At 39.4% G+C, this 26,262-nt stretch overlaps 1 protein-coding gene across 2 annotated transcripts in view; it reads left to right on the forward strand.

Moving 5' to 3' along the window:
- LOC122561748 (kininogen-1-like) overlaps window positions 1-26,262 on the forward strand; it is a 47,582-nt gene that overhangs the window by 9,748 nt on the left and 11,572 nt on the right. The window contains exons 3-9 of one of the 2 annotated variants that reach the window (XM_043713850.1): window positions 3,212-3,314; window positions 13,645-13,805; window positions 17,875-17,985; window positions 20,758-20,863; window positions 22,626-22,783; window positions 24,036-24,146; window positions 24,312-24,425. In XM_043713850.1, the coding sequence (XP_043569785.1) occupies window positions 3,212-3,314; window positions 13,645-13,805; window positions 17,875-17,985; window positions 20,758-20,863; window positions 22,626-22,783; window positions 24,036-24,146; window positions 24,312-24,425 (864 nt within the window). The remainder of the gene's footprint in view (window positions 1-3,211; window positions 3,315-13,644; window positions 13,806-17,874; window positions 17,986-20,757; window positions 20,864-22,625; window positions 22,784-24,035; window positions 24,147-24,311; window positions 24,426-26,262) is intronic. The other variant, XM_043713851.1, reaches the window with a different exon arrangement.

Genomic DNA, 26,262 nt, shown 5'->3' on the forward strand with positions numbered 1-26,262 from the left:
GGCCTTGGATGGAGGTGAGGGAGGTGGTGTGGGCACAGGTTTTACAGTTCCTGCGGTGGCAGGGGAAAGTGCCAGGATGGGAGGGTGGGTGGTAGGGGGGCGTGGACCTGACCAGGTAGTCACGGAGGGAACGGTCTTTGCGGAAGGCGGAGAGTGGTGGGGAGGGAAATATATCCCTGGTGGTGGTGTCTGTTTGGAGGTGGCGGAAATGTCGGCAGATGATTTGCGAAGGTTGGTAGGGTGGAAGGTGGGCACCAGGGGCGTTCTGTCCTTGTTGCGGTTGGTGGGGTTGGGTCTGAGGGCGGAGGTGCGGGATGTGGATGAGATGCGTTGGAGGGCATCTTTAACCACGTGGGAAGGGAAATTGTGGTCTCTAAAGAAGGAGGCCATCTGGTGGAACTGGTCCTCCTGGGAGCAGATATGGCGGAGGCGGAGGAATTTGGAATACGGGATGGCATTTTTGCAAGAGATAGGGTGGGAAGAGGTGTAATCCAGGTAGCTGTGGGAGTCGGTGGGTTTGTAAAAAATGTCAGTGTCAAGTTGGTCGTCACTAATGGAGATGGAGAGGTCCAGGAAGGGGAGGGAGGTGTCAGAGATGGTCCAGGTAAATTTAAGGTCAGGGTGGAATGTGTTGGTGAAGTTGATGAATTGCTCAACCTCCTCGCGGGAGCTCAAGGTAGCGCCAATGCAGTCATCAATGTATCGGAGGAAGAGGTGGGGAGTGGTGCCGATGTAGTCCGCACTGTCCCCTTGACCTGTCCGGACTTGTCCGATCTGCCTAGCTCCTTTTCCACCTATCCACTCCACCCTCTCCTCCCTGACCTATCACCTTCATCTCCTCCCCCACTCACCTATTGTAGTCTATGCTACTTTCTCCCCACCCCCACCCTCCTCTAGCTTATCTCTCCAAGCTTCAGGCTCTCTGCCTTTATTCCTGACGAAGGGCTTTTGCCCGAAACGTCGATTTTGCTGCTCGTCGGATGCTGTCTGAATTGCTGTGCTCTTCCAGCACCACTGATCCAGAATCATGTCAAAGGATGACAGGAGTTTAAAAAATGGCAGCAGCAGTCAATTGCAAAAGTTGATGAAAATCAATAGCCACAACATCATATCTTTTCAACTGGTTGATCATGAGCAATAATTTTGAAATAAGTTCCAACAGATGACACATTCCTTTAAGTTCATGAAAAATTCAATGGCCAATAATTGTAGAATCCCTAGAGTGTGGAAACAGGCCATTAAGCCCAACAAATCCACACTGACCCTCTGAAGAGTAATCCACCCAGACCCATTCCCCTACATTCCCCCTGACTAATGGACGTAACCTACACATCTCTGAACAGTATGGGCACTTTAGCATAGCTAATTCACCTAACATGCACATTTTTGGATGTGGGAGGAAACTAGAGACACAGGGAGAATGTACCAACTCCACACAGACAGTGACCCGAGGCTAGAATCGACCCGAGTCCCTGGCGCTGTGAGGCAGCAATGCTAACCACCGTGCCATTCTCTAAACATTTATTCTGTACCCTGCCAAGAATGTTACTGGAACAGTCACAGATTCACAGCAGCAATAATAAATACAACAGCATTTTATTCCAACTCAAATGAAGTTTCAAAACCTAATACGGCCCCAATTACATCAAACTATTTTTACTTTATTTAACCAGCACTACTATTATTAATAATCATTTAGTTCAATATCATTAATGTACTCAACTCTCCTCTTGAGTGAAGTTTCTAATTCCTGGAACCACTCTTGTAAATCACTTCTGCACTCTCTCCAATGCAAATCTCTCCTGTAATGTAGTACCCACAATTGTACATAATACTCCAGCTGAGGTTTAACAGGTATCTTGCACAAGTTCTTCATCATCATCATCTTCTTGCACTTCTACTCTATGTCTTAATAATAAAGTTGATGATACTGTATCTTTATTAACTGCTCTCTCTATCTGTCGTGTCACCTTCAATGATCTATGCACATATACACACAGGTCTCTCTGCTTCTGCGCTCCTTTAGAATTGTAGCATACGTTTTCTAATATCTTTCAATATTCATTCATCCAAAGTACAGCATCTAACATTTCCTTGTATTGAATCTCATCTGCCATCTATCTACCCATTCCACCAACCTGTTAGCTTCCTTTTGGAGTTCCACAGTGTCTCCTAACAGTTTACAATTCTTGTACAAATTGTGCCACTAACAAATTAAATTCCCAAGTTTTTTTCCTTTAATTTTTGAGATATAGAATTGGGTAAATATAAAGTTAAGATGATAAAATTGGAGAAAGAATGAATAAAATTGAAACTCAAGCTGAGTGGGCGTAGTAATTAATATTTTAAATTTTTTAAATTCTTAAATTTATGCTACCTTTAACTCAACAACATATTAAGAAATCTCACAGACAATCAAATATTGAAACAATTATTTCAACTTTATTGCATGTAGCAACAAAAACAAGGCCTCTCAAGTAAGCAAGTTAAGCTTCACAACCCAACTTGGCTATTACCAGATTGATGGTGGAATTTAGCTACATTTCCAACCAACAGTGTCTGTCTCTGGATGTCCAGGGTTTGATTCTTGTGAGTGTTGTTCTCCAGAGTTCTTCTCCTGAGGAATCCTAGAGTTACATTCTCATACAATTTTTCATCCTTCAAGTTTGTGGTGTAACATTATTGATGAACCTTTTGATCCTTTCAGCCACAAAATTGATTACTCCTCTAGAATCATGAAGGCTGCACCTTGCCTTCTAATTAGATTTGGCTTCTTTGTTACATTTGACACTGGCTTATCTGCTTGAAGACACAGGGTTTCCTGTGATTAACTACTTTAAATTCTTCAACAGGGCAATCATTTGTCGTTGTGGCAAATGTAGCCATTTATGAAGCAGTTAAAACAGTGTTGTTTATGTAGCTTTGATTCCTTCTTCTCCTAGGCATGGCTAACTGCTTTTAATCTCTGTGTAAGACTGTGTTTGACCCTTAACAGTTTATTCCAGACAGGATTATTAATGCATCTTTCAATCTATGAACAGTTATTAAAGTTCTGAAGTTTACACGTTATGGAAAATAACATCTTTGAATATTTCTAATATTAGACAAATAATTAAACCAATTACTCTCACATTTTGCATTTTGTAACAATACAATGTTGAGATAGTGAGAATGATAAATTAATAATGAATAAATAAATTCATTTCTCCAGGCTGTGGGTGTATGCAAAGCAGCAGTTTTCTTCGAATTTGGCTTTCAAATTAAAATACCTGACACACCTTCATGTAAACTAATAACACCTGTGAAAAGAGTAGGTGAGTAACAAACTGGAGAATTGTATTGAAATCAGTTGATTGAAAATTAGATGGATCCATCAATGTGGACAATCCACTTTGCCAGATTACCAATTAGGTGGTGAACATAAGAATGTACCCTAAAGCATTTTGGAAAGAGAATAATTTTGTGTACATTAAATGTTAAGAGTGCAGGTACAAAGAATGTCTGTGGTGATTCTCCTAATTACATGCTGTAACTTTAGCATTGGTGGAAACCAGTGTACCTCCCACTTCTTTTCTCTTGAAGTGTAATGTATTTAATACAGGTAATGTACTTAAATGCATAGCACCTTTACTTTCTTTGCCTGACTTTGCAAATATTGCAATATAAAGGAAACCAACTTCTGCCAAGATTGTATAGGGACTTTCAGATTGTTCCAGCTCAAAGGGAACATTGGTGGAAACTTTAGATAAATGTCATAAGTGATATGCAAGCTTTTGCTCAGGGATTTCTGTTATTATTCTGTCAAAGTCACAGCAATACATTCGGCAAACCTGCACAGAAATTTTACTATGTTACCCTTTATAGGTGGAAGTGAAGAAGAAGTGACAATATTAGGAGTGAGAAATTATTTTGAATTTGGAAGCATTGAATAAAAAACCAAGAAGTGATGCTGAACTTAAATAACTTGGTTTGTTTACTGTTACAATAGTATGTGTAGCTTTGAATCCGCCATTACATGAAAGTAAGTAGGGCAGTAGAAATGTTACAGAGAACATTATGAGAAATGATGCAGGAATGAGATGTTATTATAAAAAGGTTAGAAATGGAAGAATTTTTCACAGAACTAAGAAGTTAAAGACAATTTAATGAAATTTTAAAAGGTATTAAAGTTTTTTTAGAGGGAAAATAATTAAGAATTGTTATAATTGGTTGACAAATCATAACTAAAAGGGGAGTAAACTCACGATTACCAAAAAGAAGAATGGTAGAAGAAATCCGCACATGCAATGTTCTGTTAGAACATGGAATTCTTTGAAATAGAAACAGTGACTGATGTTTGAAAAGAAGCAAACAAAATGATGGCTATGATGGCTCAACTGATACTTCACTGTGCTACAATATCTGTGCTTCTGCAATTGTATGTTTTATGTTTGTAGATAACGTTCCAAACGTCGATAAGACATGCAACTCATTTATTACGCAATGCTGCACAGGAATTTCCTGGATTTAAATACTTATAAATGCTAAATTCACTTAGATTCACACCAAGATGCATCCAAAAAGGATACATGTGATATCGATGTGTTTTGCCCGACCAGCAATTACTAATCACTGATAATTTTGTGATAAGCTAATTCCTGACAGGTGATGTAGAAAAACCTTTCATAATTAAAGCCACTAAAACTACTTACATTTTATAAAACAAAATCAGATCATGTCTTGTAATGTTTTAGTCCTTACTTTATTAAATGACATGAATGAAGTGACAAGTAATAGGTATTACCATTTATCATTACAGTAGCAGGGTTTAAACACCTTAATTGACAGGCATGCTTGAGGTAAAAGTGTTTGATTTGTTTATTATGCTTTATCTCTCAACGTCTTAATTATGTAATTATTAAAGATATTTTCACTCCCTTACTTCCTTCTTTGATCTTGTTGATTTTATTGAAATTGTCAATACTCAGGGAGGTTCTTTTTCTACTGTTGATTTCACAATAACCGAAATTGAGTCATTTTTTGCAATTTGAGCTGAAAGACTCCTGACACAGTGTCTGAATAAACTGCTTGAAGCCCCAGAAGAGAACTTAGCAGCCAGAGAACAGACTCAGAAGAAATCTGTCCTGCAGGCAACACATGCTGAGGATGTATGACGCAGAGTGAAACTTCGACAACTCAGTGAGAAATTGTCACATTGCCAGGGATGGAAAACAGCCACAAGAAGGAGGTCCAATGGATCCCTGGACTCAGGTAAGTTGAGGAAATTTGGTGGAGGATGGATGGGAGAAGGGAAATGTCTACCTTGGTGGGGGGGGGAGGATGCAGGGTTTTAAAATCCACAAGGGGAGAAAGAAAGTGGGCTACTGTCTTCTGGAGTACCACAAAATGCACACCCAAAGACAGTATTCCCGACGTTCTTTCTGCCCTCTTATTTAAATGATGGCCTGCATACTCCTACCTGGCTGCCAGGAAGTTATGGATTGAGCAACATATTGTTGGGGTCATTAAGCTTTTTCAAATAGAATCCATGTCTAATTACTTATTTAAATACAATGCATGCACTGCTGATTCGTGCTCCTGCCTACTCTCTGTATTCAGAGGTAAGTTCGAGGATGGGTGGAAAGATGGTGGACTGGGCAATGTCCCACTTCATTTGCCTCTCTGCTGAAGACTGACCAAATGAAAGCAGATAAAATCCAGCACCATGTTTCAGGCACAGATGTCCATTCCATTCAATGACACTAGTGCATCACAGTTAATTCAGAATTTCTATTAAAGGTTCTTTGCCCTGTAGGAGAAATCTGAAGACGTTACTTAGATCGCAAATTCTACATTGATTTGGAGATGCTGCTGTTTGACTGGGGTGTACAAGGTTAAAAATCACACAACACCAGGTTAAAGTCCAACAGGTTTGTTTGGAAGCACTAGCTTTGGGAGCGCTGCTCCTTAATCAGCTGGTTGTGGAATATAGGATCGCAAGACACAGAATTTATAACAAACGTTTACAGTGTGATGGAACTGAAATTATATTTTGAAAAAGACCTGGATTGTTTGTTAAGTCTCTCATCTTTTAGAATGTTGGTTTCAGTTCTTTCATGTGTAAATCGCAAATTTTTAAAAAAAGTTACATCCTCAAGTGAACTTTAAAAATTGGTGTCACGTCGGCCCAGATAATGCATTTAAGGTGTGAGTTGCATGAGACTGTCTGTGCCATAATGGTCAGACCAATTCTAATCTAAAAAAAAGCAGATTTACAGGATCGTACTTGGATTCATTCAGACCCACACACAGACACACGTGGGCACACACAAGACACACACACTCTCCTACAGACCCATACACTCATGCAGACCCTCTCTCATACGCTCACACATCCACTCCCACACTCACACATGCACTCTCTCACAGACTTATACCCGTTTACACTCACACTCACACGTATACACACACTCTCTCACAAACACTCATAACCCCCCTCCTCCAGACACACACACACAAGTTTGTGGGATGAATTTGTACTTGCAGAATTACATTTTACTTTGCTCAAAAACTGCATGAATCTATGTAAAATCCTGTAAATCTATTTTTTAGGTTAGAATTAGTGTGACCATTGTGGCACAGACAGTCTCACACAGGGCACCTCACACCTTAAATGCATTATCTGGGCCGACATGACACCACTTGTTAAAATTCACTTGAGGATGTAACTTTTAAAAAAGTTTTGCAATTTACATATAAAAGAACTGAAACTACACGGTCATTCTAAAAGATGAGAGACTTAACAATCAATCCAAGTCTTTTTCAATATATAATTTCAGTTCCATCACACTGTGCTAAAAATTCTGTATTTTGCGATTTTATACTCCACAACTACCTGATGAAGGAGCAGTGCTCTGAAGGCTAGTGATTCCAAATAAACCTGTTGAACTATAACCTGGTGTTATGAGATTTTTAATTTAAATTTTTATATTAGCTTCCATACAAGGTAGGAGCAGAAGAAGGTACTTTGACTTCTTGAATCTGCTCTGCCATTTATTACTTTCAATAAACTCATGTCACGAATCTGCTTTTTCCCCATATCCCTTGATCCCATTGGCCCCAAGAGTTACATCTACCAGCTTCTTGAAAATGCATAATGTTTTGGCCTCAACCACTTCCCATGGTAATGAATTCCACACACTCACCACTCACCAGATGAAGAAAGTTCTCCTTATCTCAGTGCTACAAGGTTTACTCTTTATGCTTAAATTATGATCCCTGGTTCTGACTTCCTCAGCATCAGAAACATCCTTTCTGCATCTAATGTGGTTAATCCTGTTAGAATTTTAAGGGTTTCTGTGAGATCCCCCCTCATTCTAAACTTCAGCATTTGATAAGGTTCTTCATGGTAGACTAATTTGTAAAGTTATATCACATAGGATTCAGGGTGAGCTTGTTGATTGGACACAAAATTGACTTTATATTAGGAGACAGATGGTGGTGGTGGAGGGTTGTTTTTCAGACTGGAGATCTGTGACCAGCAGTGTTCCATGAAGATCGGTGCTGGGTCCACATTTGTTTGTCATTTATATAAAGGATTTGGATGAGACTATAGGAGGCATAGTTAATAAGTTTATGGATGGCACAAAAAGTGGTGGTGTAGTGGACAATGAAGAAGGTTACTTAAGATTACAAAGAGATCTTGATCAATTGAGTCAATTGGCTGAGGAGTGGCAGATAGAGTGTAATTTGGATAAATGCAAGATATTGCACTTTGGTAAAACCAACAAGGATAGGACTTATACAATTAATGGCCCTGGGTGGTGTTATAGAACAGAGAGACCTAGGGGTTTAGGTACATAATTCTTTGAAATTTGCATCACAGGTAGACAGGGTGGTTAAGAAGATATTAAATATGCTTGCCTCCAATGCTGAGACCTTTGAATATTGGGGTTGGGATGTTATCTTGACGTTGTACAGAATGTTAGTGAAGCGTGTTATAGGAGGGATATTATTAACTGGAGAGAGTTCTGAAAGGATTAACTAGGATGTTGCCAGGAATGGAGGATTGGAATTAGAAGGAGAGGCTGGATAGCCTGGGACAGTTTTCACTGGAGCATAGGAGGTTGAGAGGTTTATACAATAATGAGAGTTCAAAACTAAGGTATATATTTTAAAGGTGAGAGGAGAAAGATTTGAAAAGGATATGAGGGGTAACGCTTTTACACAGAATGAACTGCCAGAAAAGGTGGTAGATGCGGGTACAGTTACAGTTAGTTCAGTAAATTGGGGGAGCCAGTGGTTTTAGTTTATTTAGATTTTCAGAAAGCTTTTGACAAAGTCCTACATAAGAGATTAATGTTTAAAATTGAAGAGTATGGGATTGGGGTAGTATATTGAGATGGACAGAAAATTGGTTAGCAGACAAGAAGTAAAGTGCATAGCAAGGACTGACTAAGGATACCACAGAGTTGGTTACTAGGGCCCCTACTTTTCACAATAGGTATAAATGATTTAGATGAGTTAATTAAATGTAATATCTCAAAATTTGCAGAATATACAAAGCTGGATGAAAGAATGAGTTGTGAGGAAAACTGTGATGTGGAGATGCTGGTGAAATCACACAACACCAGGTTACAGTCCAACAGGTTTATTTGGAGCGCTGCTCCTCATCAGGTGATTGTAGAGCAGGACCACAAGAAACAGAATTTATGGCCAAGAGTTACAGTGTGATGCAAATGAAATGATATATTGAACAAATCTAGATTGTTTTTAAGTCTTTCATCTTTTAGAATGGGTTGCAGGTTTTGGTTCTTCACAACCTGCAACACATTATCGATGAGGATGAGCACTTTGCCCAGATCTCCACTTCTCGCATTTAAACAACCCCCAAACCTGTTCATAGCAAACTGCCCAGCCTTCAGGACAACATCGACCGCAACGCCATACAACCTTGTAATGGCAACCACTGCAAGACATATCAAGAGTGTTGCCACAGATACCACCATTACATATGGAGGCGTCACCCATAATGTCCGTGACAGGTATTCATGTGATTTGGCCAACATTGCTTATCTCATACACCACGGGCAAGGATGCCCCAAGGCATGGTACATTGGCAAGACCAAGCAGATGCTATGACAACGGATGAATGCGCAACAATCGCCAGACAGGGGTGTTCCTTCCCAGTTGGGAGATACTTCAGTGGTCAGGGGAATTTGGCCTCAGATCTTCAGGTGACTGTCCTCCTAGGCGGACTTTGGGATAGGCAACAATGCAAAGTGGTCAAGCTGAGGCTGATACCAAAGTTCGGTACCCATGACGATGGCCTCAGCCAGGACCTTGGGTTCATGTCATACTACAGGTGACCCCACTACACCATATACTCACACACACACACCCGCCCATTACACTCACACACACTTTACCAAGCTAACACAGACGCAAACAAACACTCTCACGTGCACTCACACTCACACACACACACTCACACTCTCTCTCTCTGTCATGCACGCGAATACACACACAAGTCCATAGGGTGAATTTGTATTTGCAGATACATTCTATTTTGTTCAAAAAATACACGGTCTGCGGGCACTCGATGCAGGCAGTCAATCCACGTAATATTTTGTAAATTCCACTTTGGAAATAGAACCAGTTTGACTCAAGATTGGGACACAAACAGACTCTAACCTCACACCTTTCAGGCATTGTCTGAGCTGTGATGTCACCTTTTGTTATGAAACCTTAAGTTATTTCAAGAATGTGACTTAAAAGGAGTTCTGGGATTTACATATTAATGAACTGAAACCTGCAGCTCTTTCTAAACGATGAACGTCTTAACAACAATCTAGGTTTGTTCAATATATCATTTCAGTTGCATGACACTGTAATCTTTTGTGATAAATTCTGTGTCTTATGCTCCTGCTCGACAACTACCTGATGCTTCCAAATAAACCTGATAGACTTTAACATGTGATTTTTAACTTTGTGAGGAGAATGCATAGAAGTTGCATTTTGATTTGGTCAGCCAACTGAGCTCGAGCACTCCACAAAGTTAAGGCCCATCATCTTTTCTCAGCCACTTCACACTTACGTCCCACTACGGCTGATGAACTATTACACTCTATTTATTACATGCATCATATACACTCAACAGTTCTCACCCACTTTATCCACTGAATCTACTCTTCCTGCCCTCTGCTTCCTATTCACTCTATGGGGACACCTCAGCACCTTTCTGCTCCTGCATTACAGTAGCTGCTCTTCCATAATATTGTGTCATTACAGGAAAAAATGGCTCAGAGCTTATTTTAAATCTGCACAACATATTACACCTTTACAAAACTATTCTCTCATTTGTTTTATGCAGGTACTACTGGCAGCCAACAAACAAAAAAGAAAAGACCGTGCCATAGACTCTCAGCTCCACCTCCACCTCAACCTCTGAGGAGAAAACCAATAAACCCTCAGAGGATGCAATGGCCTTGCTTTCACTGTACCCTCCACCAAGGGGATTATTATTTGTTAAATGCAATATTAATACTGCAGCATGCCTCTTTAATATTCAGCTTCCCATCTTACCACACCTGCCAAACAACATAGAAATGTTGACATGGAAGTCAGAGACTTCAGCTCGCTGTTGGCTGCAAAGTGTCCCAGTTTGTTCAGCACCAAACAGCACCACAAGGCATAATCCATGACTATCAGCTGCATGTGTCCCTTATCTATATTTATTGCCATCTAGTGTTTGCCACACCCTCATTACCATCACGGCACCATTCCGATTGACTTGCAGTGTGCTTAGGAAGTATAGACTTGCAATATGTGGTGCCTTGGTGACTACCATTGAAAAGCTGCTCCAAGTACACTTTGCACACAGGGACAGGTGCCCAGATTACAGACTGGAGTGTGGTACCTGGTGTCTAGGTGAAACCTAATGCGGACATTGACTATTGCAAACTGCAAACCTTGCTATCACTTGCTATGCTCTTGATGCAAAATGCAAGTGGAAAATGGCTGGGACAATGCCCAGTGTCAATGTCAGTTTGACAGGTGAAAGCACAGATCTATGTGTGCTGAACACCAGGACTTTCATTGGGCAAAGACATGAAACATGCATTTGTAATTACTTGTTTATGTATTTGCCCTATAAATTTCATAAATGTCCATATCATAAAGTTCAAGCACAATAATTTCTTTGCCTATATTTTGTGCACGCAGAGTGAACATGTTTAGATGTGAAATGCTGGTCAAATACGAATTTCACCATGATTTTGGTGCTTGGAAATCTAACATTGTCATCTCAGTAATGCATCACTTAGCAGCAACGAAGTAAATTGTGGCAAATGCTGGCTAAAAACATTCCATCATTTGTGAAAATTCCAAAGGTGCTGTGGGAGGAGAGGAATATCATAGCATTATATGTCATGTATGTATAAAAATGGACTCTATTGAATGCAATGATAATCTTTATGGTTGTTGTGGATTTGGGAACGGGGGGGGCCAGGGTGCAGCAGGCACTCACCTTTTGGTATAATGCATTGGTTACTCAGCTGATGTAGCATCTTTACTAAGTTTTTTTCCTGATGCTGTGACCAAGACAATAGTGGAGAAGATGATAGGGCTTCTGAATATGTGGTTCTGTTGCTTTCAATGGTTTGGGGAGCTTTTCAGTGTTCTCTGGACAGAGTGTGCATCATCCTGGCATATTGTGATCTGCAGAATTGTAGCAGGCAATAAGGTCGTGTAATTGTAATTGAGGAGCTGGGGGGACAGGAGCAGTCTTCTGAGGAGGGCAGTGATGAAACTGGAGGGGAGGAGGAAGCTGTCCTGTATATAACAGAACCCAGCCTGACAGCTCCTGATTACAGCATGCTCGATAGATACAATTGTGTGAAGAAGATCATTGTGGATTGTAAAATAATTGTTGGTCATAAAGCTGGCCACATGCTGGACAATGACAAGCTATTAGTCTCCAGAGGCCATTGGGACTGAGTAGCAGTAACTTAGAGAAAGTGTTTAAAATTTTTAAAAATTTGATCTACTATTGTCACATGTACTGAAATACAGTGAAAAGTATTGTTTTGCATACTATCCAGACAAATCATACACATAAATATATTAAGTAATAAAAGAATAGGATGCTTATAAAAGATGTGAAGAGATAATCTGCACGGGACAGTTTGCAAAGAGTCGCCACACTCTGGCACCATCTTGGAGAGACCTTTGCTAAGGACAAGTAAACTCCGTGGCATGGTGATTTAACAGCAGTTAAGTTGAGTGAGTGGGATTCTATATGCGAGGAAATGTCAGCCATGCTGGCTATATGCTTTGAGCAGCATGGCTTTGTGACAGATGTACCATTGCTTTGCTGGTGAGATGCAACTGCAGTTGCCAAAGCTTGTCTGGGTGTACATCACCACTTATCCTGAATTAGGTGTCCAGTGTGAGGACAACAGGAAAATACATTTCTTCCTGCATATAATTTTTTAAAAACCTTCGAATACTACACTTCCTTGGGCTGCCAGAGAATTGACAAAATGCTGAAAGGTAACCATGACCTGTTTTGACACCTTCAAATGTCATTGTTAATGTGTTGTAATGTAGTTGTGTTTTAATGCTGTGATACATCATCTGGATCTGGCACTAATTTTGACTGCCATCATGGAAGTATTGTCATGCATTATTGTACTTTTACTTTATTATGACACTTCCTTCAATGTAAAATTGTAAAACAATATGCCATGTCAACCACTTTGTATTTCATGTATTTCATTTTGTGATTTAAATCAGCTGATACTCTGGCAATTAAACATCTGGATTTTGGATGTTGAGAAAAAAAGACCCATTGCATCAGCTTCTTTCCATTGATTTCTTTGAAATAGAAATGAGCCACCATTCTATCTGTCAGTTTCAAATAATGTACTGTAATTGGAAGCTTTTGTAATGACAGCTATAGCCATTATGAATTTTTTGCTGGATTTCAAAAGCTTTATTTGGTATCATCCCAACATCTCGTCTATTGAACAAACAATGACTGACACTTCTGAGAATTTATAACAGAATATGCCCTTGAAACAGTTTCTTCTTTGTTTACCAAACCAACAAGCATTTAAAAGATTTTTCTTTGCATAGGTGTCTTTTCTTTCTTTCCAGTATCAATGACAGAGAATTTGAAGTCAGAGTTTTATTAGATAATTAGATGTTTAATTTTGACTATGGGAGTTATATGGTTGTATTAGAGATATGTGAGGAGGTGGACGTGACATGGACAATCTGAGACAATGTGTACATAAGGAGGGTTGGGGTTGCACTGGCTGAGGGTGATTGAGATGAATTAGGGACTATTTAAAAGATGGGAATTGAGCTGCTATAGTGGAGAAGCAACCTCCACCTCCATGACTGCAATCCTCTCCAGCTCCTTTGCAGCTCACAAAATGCACTGCAAAACCAACACTGCAAAACTGCCAGGCAAAATCATAAAATTTCAATGTGGAAAAGTGTGTTGGTAGAATTTTCCTGAGCTCACATATCCTGATTATAATTTAGATATGATATATTTTATTAGTAATGAGGTTTTGTTTGGAGTTGTCTTTAATTTTGGACTGTTCATGCAACTTAATTTGTTCTCTTGATAATCAATTGTATTGCTTGTTTTGCCAGTAGAGACTGTTGCTGTTACTTGTGAAGGTTGCCCGGTATCTGCAAGCCTTGATGACCCCTTGGTGAAAGCATCTGTGGAATTAGCAGTGAAAGTCTTCAATGATGAAAGGAAAAGCAAGAGGACATTCACACATGGCAAGATTATATTTGCAATAAAAGAGGTACAGTGATCCGGTATAAAATAACCAGCATGTTAATGTATTTGAGAAGGAACAATGTACACACTTATTGAAAATGAAAAACAAGGATGTGGGACTTCATAACTCTTTCAAAATGTCAGTGCAGGTACTGTGGACAAAAAGGTCCCTTCTATGCAGTAAAATTCCATGCATTGGATATCACAGCTTCCCATTGGTGAGTTTGCTGGCAGTGGTTCCCATTAAATGTACAGGATCCTATGATAGCTCATTCAGTAATATTGACTTTCAGTGCAATTTTATCAGCAACAGGTGAAACATCGGTTGGCCCTGCTCATCCATGGACCATATAAGGCCCAATTAATAGTCACAAGGATCTCATCCTACCATCACTGGGATTTAAGTAGTGGCAGGAGAGGCACATGCTAAGTGTCCAGCTTAGAAACTTGCATCTTGTGAGTTGTTGGATGGCAACTGGAGGTTCCTCAGCATTATACTTGCTCCTCTCACCCTGCTCTTAGTAGTACTGCTGTAATCAGAGAGTTAACTGGCATTTATTTTGAGGCAGACCCTCTTCTGCAGATGGGAAATGGTGGGGATATCCCCCTTAAAGTAATTAACAGTGCTCAAGGCTTTAGGTGACCACAGGGCAGGCCACTGGAGTGGGATTGGGCTCACTTCTGACATTTTCACCAGAACAGAGACTTCAGCACCCCATAAATCAAATCCTTTGAGATAATCAATAAAGTACACATACAAATGTTGTACACTATCTTGATCTCCTATGCAATTATAGGATTTAGATTTACAGTTTTAATTTTTTACACTTTGGGTAATCTTTCAAAAACTACAGGATGCAAACTTGAATTTTTTCTATGAGAAATTGTGTGTTAGCTGACAATGCTTCCACATCTGTTTAAGTAACAGATATGAGATTCAAATTCTTGGCTGACCTCTCAACTTGAAAGAGTGTGAGAAATAAATATTAAGAGAAAAAACTGGTATAGTGCATTATTTTGTCAGTTAAATCTTTGTGCAATCTGACCCTGTCCACTTGAACACATCAGTATATGGATATACTCAGTAGTCTGTAGTTATGGCTCACTTGGTAGCACCTGTGCCCCTGATTCACAGGGTTATTGGTTTAAGTCCTGTTGTGCGGTTTGAGCAGCAGTACTGATGCTAAACCTCCAGTCCAGTATTGTGTAAGGGAGAGCTGATTCTTAGGGCTCTTGTGGTGCAGTGATAGTGTCCTACCTCTTAGTTCAAGTCCCACTTGCCCTGGAGATGTGTCATCACATGTTCAATATTTGGATAAAATAACAACAGATGTAATCTCAAATAAAAATATAATATAAATATGGAGTTTCTCTAGTATGACTTTCTTAAGAAGGGATCTAAAAACTGTGAGATTATGTTTTTCCAGGTGGTAAGTACTTTAAAAATATCTGGAGAAGCTTTCAAATTGGTGATTTGCTTACTGGCTATTCTTAAATATTCAAGATTCTGGGCTTAATTTTCACCCTGTGCCAGTTTGAATGGGTGAACTGTAGTTTGAACTGGAAGCTCACTTGTTGTTCCAGAAATGAGACCCAGGATGCATTAAATCCTTGGTTGACTTCTCATTCCAACCATCTACTGTGAAACAGTGGAAGATTATGGGGCCTGGATGGCAGCCATCAAGATCAGGTAAGTCTTGTGACTGGGGAAAAGATTTTGCTTTGGCAGAGTTCGTAGAAGGGAAGATCTAAGATTTCCTTATTGTGACCCTACTCCTTCTGGTATTACAAAAGAATTTTAAAAAGCTAGATCTCTTTGGGTGCATTCTGGTCCTGTTACTTTTTCTCATTAAGTTCACTGGGAAACTTAATTCGGTTTGCTGCTCAAGCTGTCAAGTTAAAGTTGCAGTTGAATCTTGATGAGGTCATCATGATAGTGCACGTATGTGTAAAGACAAGGACCGCATTGACTTTGCTTAGGTGTTTTGGTTAATTTGAAATAGGTAAAATCAGGAACTCAGTCCTCTGTTTACTGACACCAATTTAAAATATATAAATCCAGAAATTTTCAGATAGGAAAATAAGGAAGCTGAATTGATTTGAGATTTTCTCAAGTGGATTTGATGGTCGGAGACAGAGAGAAATTCAGAAAAGGAGGAAGACAGGAAATTAACCTATCCTTGACAGTTGTGTTGAGAGAAGTGATATCTAAGTAATTCTCACAGACCAGGTGGACCAGGTTAGTTCAAGTCATATAGTTGGGAGGAAGTTAAAATGTCACAGGGGTGTCAATTCCATGCTTTGCTTCTCTTCCAGGGCATATTGGGAACTTTAGGGTTAAAGATCCCTAACCATCCCTAATTTACTGCAACAGCAACTGAAAGTCTGCACTCTTTAAATACACACATGTGGATTTCCCCATTCCACGCAAGTAAGCCTAGACAAGATCTTTGTCCTTTCCAGACAGGGCTAATAGTCCTGGCCCCAACCCAGCTAGCTGCCTCCCTCTCCCATTGTCTCACTTACCCTCCATATTAGCATAGGTATGTGAATTTCCCAGTTACCTCACCTCCATATTAGCATAGGTATGTGAATCCTCCAGTTACCTCTCCTTCGTATTAGCATAGGTCTGTAAGTTCCCCATTTGTAGCAGGCAAAAACCTTTCTGCCTTAATTCTCCTCCATTAACACATAATCATGGAAGGTATGATAATCGGTTTCTATGGTCCATTCACACATTATTTCAGGACACCGACATTCATTAGGTTTTGTAAAATCATAATTGCCTACTTTAAATTATGTGATGTCAATCATCCATGTGACTGATAAGTCTTTGTTCAATTCTTATAAAAAATACTGTCTCTGGGTGTTAGGCAGAGATTCGTGAAGAAGAGCCGCTACAATTAGATACTTGGGTACGTTAGTGACGCTTTGAATCTCTCGCTGGCTGTCCGATAATAAAGCTACTGTTGTTGAACAGAAAACTTGTGTCGTCCGGATTTGTGGAAACAGCAGACATCAACAGTTATTCTCATTGGGCAGTAACTATGAGTGCTATCAATGCAATGGATGGAAAAATCAACTCGGGAGTTTTTAATATTATACAGTCACTCCTGCTAGAAAATGCAGAGTTCGTTACCAAACAGAACGTGAATTTATATGGAGCCGTTAGCAGAGACAAATATACAAAGATACTTTATAGAAACATGATCAGATAAAAATTGACATTTAAAAAGTCTTAAAGGAGGTGAGAAAGGGGAAAAACTGAGGTTTAAGCATGAAATTCTAAAGGCTAGATCATAGAAGGCTGATGACATGGTTGTCAAAGTTGCAACACAAGGATTAGGTGTGCACAGGTGACTGGAGTTAGTGGCATGGCTCTTGGACGGTATTGGAGTTGGAGATGATGAGAGAGATAGAGTGAGGTGAGGCCACCAGTACATAACAATTTGGATGAGAATTTTAAATTGGAGGCATTAGGGGAACTGGGAGACAGTGTAAATCAGTGCAAGTGCATGGGGGTGATAGGTGTCTAGAGTTTCCAGTTAGAAATACAGGCAGTATTTCATTTGCCTGTATGCATACTATCCAGCAAAGAATTAAAGCAATTGAGTCTTGCATTACTCATGTTGAAACAATGTGCTAATACTAAAGGCAATATTTTTTGTGATGCACCCATCACTGGGATTTTTAATGCACTAATTATAACAAATGAAAACATGCAAGCAGCATATCTAACCAAGTTTGTTCCACTGTGAAGTCTCTTCAAAGGATGCCCACTTTGAAGAAGTTGTTTGCTTCCCTCAGACGTGCACTTAGTGAATCAACACCCTGCCCCCACCACCCCCTTTTTCTGCAGCTCCCTTTACATCCACCCTGAGTCCTGAAGAAGGGTTACACCTGAAGCAGTGGTTTCTCCACCTCCTGATGCTGCCTGACTTGCTGTGTTCTTGCAGCCACCTGCCTGTCTACTTTGGATTCCAGCATCTGCAGTTATTTTGTATCTTTGCACTACCTTCTGGCAGTGTCCACAAATCCAATTGCAGATTTCTGACTTCATAAAAACAACTGGTGACTCTGATTTGCTTTTTCAGGTGGTAATAGGAAAGAAGTACTGGGTACATTTTCAAATTCAGGAGACTGAATGTCAAGAGGACGTAAATGAACTTTGGTCTAATTGTCCACTTAAAGCCACAGATGAAGCAGTAAGTTCATGTGTAACTAATGTGTAATCAGCAGTGCTCTTGAAGATTTATGGAAAATTATATTCAAAACAGTTGAGAATAAATATTAAGAAACAAACTATGCCAATTGAAATAAACTAGGATAGGGTAACTAACATTATGGATGTCACCAGTAGGCATATCAATGCTGAATGTTTCTTTAAATATTACTGTAAGCATCAGAGAATTAAGAATTTGCTGTTCCAAACCTGATTGGCATTGAAGGCTAAGGAAGTGAACATTCTTGGTGACACAGTGGAAGTAAGCTGCATTCATGCTGTTAATCCTGGACCAGTCAGTCAAGGTTTTCTCAGACAAGTCATCACTTTAATCTTTTAACTCAGACTGAAAAATGGCCTGTATTTTGATAATGAAGTTGCCGAAGGATTGGGATTAGATTTGTTATTAAAATATGAAATCAACACAAAGAGATATAAAAATCGGCACTGAATAATGATGTGGGATTTAGCAGTTATATAATAGCATGTTCGTGAAGAACCTCAAATCTTAACTTTGACAAACTCTGTGGGATCAAAAGGGAGATTCCTGACAATGAGAGGTACCTTCACCACCAAGTGCATATTGAAGATGTAGGGACCTGAAGTCTGGCTGAGGCTGCTTTCATCCAATAAGCATTAACCCTGCCCCCACAAAGATGTGGATGGGAGCCAAAATAAAACAAAACAAAACAAAATCTTATGTTTGAATATTAATTGATCCAGAACATGAAGACTGCCTCGACCTCGACATGATCCTTTGGCACATAGGTATACCTCATATGAGCAGTGGTACATTCCGTGACTGACAGGAATGTGGCTGGACATCCAAGTGTAAGGTGCCTCTTGCCTCAGCCAACACTCTCTGCCCCAAAACCGGCCATCCCAGAACCCCAACTTGACTGGCTCATGACCTAATTTCTCACTTCTTCACAGATCCCTGCAAAATGAGTGTATACTTTCAATCATCTTACTAATTCACTCTATTCTATTCTGCTTCATTTTAACCTCAGTATTTTCTTAACCAATCTAAATTGTTCCCTGCATTCAATAAAATTTCATTAAAATAATTTTAAGGCAATCTTATTTATTTGTTCCTTCTGCCTTTGATGCCCTCACCATCCAATTTGTGGGTTAATTCTGGATTAAAAGATACAAAAAACCTCTGTCTGGAAGTTATCTTGAAATGATTTGTTGAATTAAACAAGAGCATGTTTCAAAATTGATATTGTTGTGTCAATTTAGAAATTCATGCCCACCCAAGAAAATTTGTTTCCCTAATCTGTGTATGAGGACACAAGGAGTGGATTTCAGTGACACCTGTCAAAGTAAGATTTGTGGCAAGCAAGGCCAAAGAAAGTGCATGAGTTAGAATCTCAACCATGGAAACCAACAGTAGTATTAAATGTCCAGTGAGAAGACAGAGGTGCAGCAAACCCATCTGAACATTTAAGGAGGCCAATTAAGATTGTAAAGAAGGCATTTGTATTCTCCTTAACATCATTTAACATATCTTTTGGGATTAAGTGAATGGTGAACAGGAATCATGGGCAACCAGAACTCTGACCAGTGAAAACTGGCAGTGTTGCAGTGACATTTGAAGCAAGGTAGCTCTCCAAGGTGAAAGATCAGCCATTTTACAGTCATCTTTCAAATGAGCAGAGGAGGAGGAGTTCAGAAAGTTATAGGCTCAAAGGCATAGATTAGAGAGTAGGGCCTGTGTCTCCGCAAGCTGTTACTACACACACTGGTACTTCAACCCATGGGTAACGGCCAGTGAAAGAGCACAATCAGACCCCTGGTGACCATAAACCCAATAACGTTGGATGCATGAGCTATAGAGGAGTAGTGAAGAGGGAGAATTTCTCAGGCACCAAAGTGACAATTATTACTAGATTTTTTTTGATGGCATAGAGGTTTTTGTGATCCATAGTGTCAATTATTTTAATTTACTTTGCATCCTTGAACCTAGTACTAACAACCCTATCTGAGGAACCCAAGTCGAAAAGTGTGGTGCCAGAAAAGCTCAGTTGGTCAAGCAGCATCCGAGGAGCAGGAGTTTTGGGCATAAGCCATTCATCAGGAATTGGGGAGGTGATAGGGGAAAGGGGGCTGAGAGATAAAAAAAAAGAGGGTAGGGGTGGGGGTGGAGTGAAGATAGCTGGGAAGGCAATAGGTAGATACAGGTGTGGGGTGATAGTGATAGGTGGGAGGGGCGGCGGTAAGTGAGAAGAAAGATGAACAGGTAGGACAGTTCAAGAGGACAGTAAGGTGGCACTGGAAAAGCACAACAGATCAAGTCTGGCACTGGAAAAATTCAGCATGTAGTTAGGAACCAGTTCGTGTTATACCTAGGAGGATAGACTACATGAGAGCTTCTCCAAAACTGCCTGTTGAAGCTGTATGACCAAATGCTGCACAAAGTTGCCCTATTGCAATTTCACAGATGATCAGCTTCTCAAAATAGGTGGTTACACCCATTCCAATGGTACAGGTATTTGTGCAGGGCAATGCAATCGTCACATGTTTTTAGACAGTTCTTTAGAAGCATCCCTGTCAAGAATAGAGCTGGTCAATTTTCTATAGAGCTTTAAGAAAATAAAATCTGTTCTCTTGAGAAAGGCGATGTTCTATTTTGACAACGTGATTTTTTTGCCAGCAGAAATGTTCACTGTTTGTCCGTGGAGTGTCAGTCTGATTGAACAACCTTTTATCATGCTGTAATACCTATATAACCCTGTGTTTCTAATAACCTAAGGTTCTCGGACACTGCTATGCAGAGGTTCTGTTTCTAGCTGGTGAAACTAAAGGCCAGATCAGAGGATTACCCAAATGTCAGCTGTTTCAGCTGATTAAGGATGAAGGTAATATGCATTTATAAATAAATAGATTAGACAGATAGGATGCAAGCTTGAATGAAATGGGCATTGGAGAGAAGGTTGGGAGAATTGTTTAAGATTGACAGTAAGAAAATTCCCAGTGTCCAGATCAAAAAGTCCCATTTTCAAATCAAAGGTTGAATGGTGATATGCAAGTGGAGAGCAGCCTAGTTCCATACCCTCTGAACTGACAGGGCTTTACTTCCTTATGCAACCTAGCCATACAGCCCTGAGTGATGAGTGTCCAGGCCCCAGACTGATATCTGCACAGTTGTCAACTGTGTTTCTGTGATTCCCCAGACGGGTTGCAGTGGACCCACAGAGTGACTTTGGCTCATTTCCCGAACTACACTCTGACTGTAACTATTCCATTCAGACACCTGACCAGGCCTAAGCCCCTGGGACTGGTATTGGAAACTGATCTTGTCTTACTGTGCCAGGATTCTCATACTGACTGGTGCCTCCCTAGGCTTCAGGGAGGACTATTCTTAGACTTTGAGACATAGCCATTTGCTTGAAGCATGTGCATTATGTTTGTTGCAAAAGCTGCTGGCCTATGCCAACTTGTGTGAGATTGGTGATAACAATGATATGTCCTCATTGTTGCCTGTTGGTGAGCGTGACAAGCTGCCTGGCTTTGCATCCATGCTAAGTGGCAAGTGTTGTGAACCTTTAAGCTCTGAATGAGGGGGCAAAGCACAAAAAGACAAGGCAAGTCACGGATCTGTGAGCAATTGTTTCGGCACAAAATGAGTAAGCACTAAGAGAGCAAGTAAGCAGCCCTAAGCAGTTTAGTCCATCTGTGCAAAGTGGCCTTGCCATTCACTAGCAAGGAGCTTGTCTCAACATTTGGAACTATGTTGGAAAATGCAGCTTCTTGCTCCCAATGTCAAGAAAGGTCTTGCTGACATTTCATAATTCTCTTAGATTTCTTGCCATAACCTACATGGTCTACCTTTTGTCTCATTGTGTACATTGTCAGACTATAGTTTGTTAGGCGCATCATGTGTACAACTCTGATAGAATACCAGATGGTCTTTATTGTAACTGAGGGTATTCTTTGTGTGTGGTCTGTGTGGGTTAGTGCAGTATTTTTCTTCCAAATTTCCTTTGGCAACAATAATTAACCACCATTTGAACTCAAGGTGTGGCTGTTTAGAGCATTTTAGCCACAGATGATTATTTGTAGGCAGAAGGGTTGACTACTACTCTGATGCAATCATATTTAAGATCCATACATTAAACTCTTGGAGCAAAGGTTAACTTTCTTCAAAGTAGTCTCTTTGTACCTTTCACAAAGTTTTCATCACAGCAAAAACATGCAGTACATGATACATGTATATTATTTAATGTATATATCTTGTTGTTACTGTTACATATCCCTAATTTACCATGAGCAATTTCGTGAGAAATGTTCTATTATAACACAATAGTATATACTGTAAACATGCATCCAATTGAATAGAAAATCTTGAGTACAAAACATTCTTACATAATGGTTTATTCTTATACTTCAGAGGAGAAATAAAGTGCACTTATCCATTCATTCACTATTTTTATCTTTCTTTAGAAAGAAGGTGCTCAGACAATGAATATAGTAAATCTGCCAACATTTGACACTCTTGTATGAGTTTAGGGGCAACAGCAAGATTGAATTCTGAATAATTTTGCTCCATTAAAGGTGTAACAATGATTACATTTTAAAAAACATGATTGAAGATCCTCTAATAAACAATGTTTTTTCTAGATGTTGATGGGGTTTCATGTGTCGGTTGCCTCCTGCCTTTGAGGATGAATGACCCAAGAGTACACAGATCTGTAGAGTATGCCATTTCTAAATTCAATGACAACAGTGGGCAGCTTTACAAATTTGCTTTGGCTCGAGTTCTTTCAGCAGAACATGAGGTAAAGCATGTGACTATGTATTTGACCTTGCCTTCATCATTGATTTACTTATAGCTCGTTGAACCCAGCACTGACTATATAGGTTCAAAATAAACAGTGCAATTCCCAACAAGATCATTACATTGTTATTTTAATAATAAGATATATTCAGATATAGAGACACTTAGAATGGAGTCTACTTTTTTTAAAATACAGATTCACAAGTACAGAAAATCTGAATGACAGAGTGTATAGAATTAATAGTTTTCACTTCCAACTTTAAATGAGGTTATCCATAGTACAAAGTATTTTCTGTCTTTAGTATTTTTAAACACTAATGGTTAGCAGTATCCTCAAAAAGTGTAGTCTTTCTAAGTCTATTAGGAATTATGCAAAAATGTAAATACATTAACTATTGTAATGTATATAGCATTTAATATATAGTTTCTGCTATTAGTAAGCAGCAGATAGATAACTTAATGAACAGTGCCATATAAGACCTTATAATATGGCTTCAGCCAGTAGATTTCATCAAATATCACAATATTTGACACAGCAATATACATTGAGAAAACCAGAAAATTGTCAAAGCTGAGAACCTATTACAAGAAAAAGGAAGTAAATAATTTAATATCTAAGTAAATTTATCACAGATTTTAGAAAGCATTAAGTGGGTAATGGTCTGCTGCGGTCATTCTTGCCATTATTCATTCATAAACCATGTCACTGTGGATTGGCATGCTCTTCAAACATGTGAAACATTGCCTGCGCTTTAACTGGTCAGAGCTTCATCTGATCCAACAGAGATCCATATGTTTATATATATTTCAGTTAAGAATATGAATTATAGCAATTTGTGCTTTACCTACTGCTACCCAGCTAAGTTTTATTACCTCAATACAGAGAGCAAGAATTTACAGTCTGAATCTTCAAAGTTTCTATGACTCAGCACTACAATATGCAGTGGATTTACTCAGAGCCAGAGGGGAAGGGATATCAATGTTATTTATACAATAGAATTCAAAACTGTGTAGATAGCTGATTTCAAATAATATATATTAAAATCAATAAGCCTCTTCTAATTATTTCCAAGCTTATCTGACATCATAATGTAACAAGAAATAGTCCAAATAGCAAGAAGCAACCCTCATGTAAGGTACTTATCTTTGGATGTAATAATTAGAAAACAATCACATGATCACATTAAATGACAGTGAATGATATTTCAATAATTAGTTTAAGACTTTTCACTCCTGCACTCTTGTTTTCACAGACTTCTGTGGGAGAGGAAATCACTTTGAATTTTACACTTATTGAAACCACCTGTTTAAACAATAATGACACAGAGCCAGACATATGTGGACCAAAGATCCCAGCAACAGCAGTAAGTAGTTTATTATGTGGATTTTACAATAGTGTGTTGCATTTTTGAGTCAGATATCATGGGATGCTATTTCAAAGTGAATTTGACTTTGGTCAGAGACAGTTTACTTTATCACCAGTTTATCATTAGCATTGTACTTTGATCTGACATATCTATTTTGTTTAGGGCTCTGCTGTCTGTTTAACCAAGCAAAACTTTGATATCTTTGGAGAGCTATTATACCACAGATTAACATGCAATGTGACTCAAGACTGGACATTGTATGCAATTGATGTTCTGGTAAGCACCAACCTATTCGTAACAAAACACATTGTATTTATGTTTTTACCTTAGAAGACTTTTGTCAAGCAGCTCAGCTGCTGAGAGTGGTCAGAACCATGTGGACCTGGAGAAGCCTAAGTTTCATCCCAGTTTGGATTCATCTAACTGATTTCATAATGATGTTGGTTGGGACTCTAAGTTGGACTTTGCAGTTCTCAGTTTGAATGGTTCATTGCTCGATATTGTACTCCTGATCATTGCTCAGTAGCCTTTTTCTTCTTTTAGGGATGTGGGCAGCTCTGTCTAAGTTAGCATTTATTGCCCATCCTTGATTAGCCAGAGGGCAATTAAGAGTCAACCACATTGCTGTGGTTCTAGTAGTAAGTACAAATAGGATCAGACCCACATCCCATTTAACAGTAACTTGGCTAGTCCTGAAGCCACCTGTCCACTATATTCAGGAGCAAACAATTTAGAAGAATTAAATTCAGAATCTTGCCAGCTTTAGAATGAGATTCCAATACTTCTACATTCAGATTTCTCTTTATTGTTCTTGCATATCTTGAGAACAATTGGATCCTTTGGGTTCTGTGAAACCTTTTGCTCCATCCAGATTAATTAGAACAATTTGTTCAAATGCTCAGCAAATACTTCCAATCTTCAGATTTTCCAGAAATGGAGTCAGATCCCAATATTATACAATTTATTTTAAACCACATGTAGGCATCTATTTCCAATGTGGGCTATCAATTGGGTTACTGAGATGTCATCATCAGCTTATTGCAGGGTACTTCATACTAAATAAACAATCACAATTGCTGTCCTCCTAGTTCGTGCTTTAGAGTCATAGAGTTATAGAGATGTACAGCATGGAAACAGACCCTTCAGTCGAACTCGTCCATGCTGACCAGATATCCTAATCTATTCTAGTCCCATTTGCCAGCACTTGGCCCATATTCCTCTAAACCCTTCCTAATTCATATGCCCATCCAGATGCCTTTTACATGCTGCAATTGTACTAGCCTCCACCACTTCCTCTGTCAGCTCATTCCATGCATGCACCATCCTCTGCATGAAAAGTTGCTCCTTAGGTCCCTTTTATATATTTCCCCGCTCACCCTAAACCTATGTCCTCTAGTTCTGGACTCTCCCACCCCAGGGAAAAGTCTTTGTCTATTTATCCTCTCCATGCCCCTCATGATTTTATAAACCTCTATAAGTTCACCCCTTAACCCCCAGCACTCCAGGGAAAACAGCCCCAGCCTATTCAGCCTTTCCCTATAGCTCAAATCCTCCAACCCAGGCAACAATCCTTGTAAATCTTTTCTGAACTCTTTCAAGTTTCACAACATCCTTCTGATAGGAAGGAGAACAGAATTGCACGCAATATCCCAAAAGTGGCATAACCAACATCCTGTACAGTCACATGACCTCCCAACTTCTATATCAATGCTCTGACCAATAAAAGAAAGCATACTAAACGCCTTCTTCACTATCCTATCTCCCTGCAACTCTACTTTCAAGTAACTATGAACCTGCACTCCAAGATATCTTTGTTCAGGCACACTCCCTAGGCCCTTGCCATTAAGTGTATAACTCCTGCTCTGATGTGCTTTTCCAAAATGCAGCACCTCACATTTATCTAAATTAAACTTAATCTGCCACTCCTCAGGGCATTGGACCACCTGATCAAGACACTGAGGTACTCTGAGGTAACCTTCTTCACTGTCCACTACACCTCCAATTTTGGTGTCGTCTGCAAACTAACTAACTATAATTCCTATATTTACATCCAAATCATTTATATAAATACTTGGAGATTGAAAGGGAAAAATGTAGTCAAACTAAATCAGGG

The sequence above is a fragment of the Chiloscyllium plagiosum genome, chromosome 23 (assembly GCF_004010195.1).
Source record: "Chiloscyllium plagiosum isolate BGI_BamShark_2017 chromosome 23, ASM401019v2, whole genome shotgun sequence".
NCBI lineage: Eukaryota > Metazoa > Chordata > Chondrichthyes > Orectolobiformes > Hemiscylliidae > Chiloscyllium > Chiloscyllium plagiosum.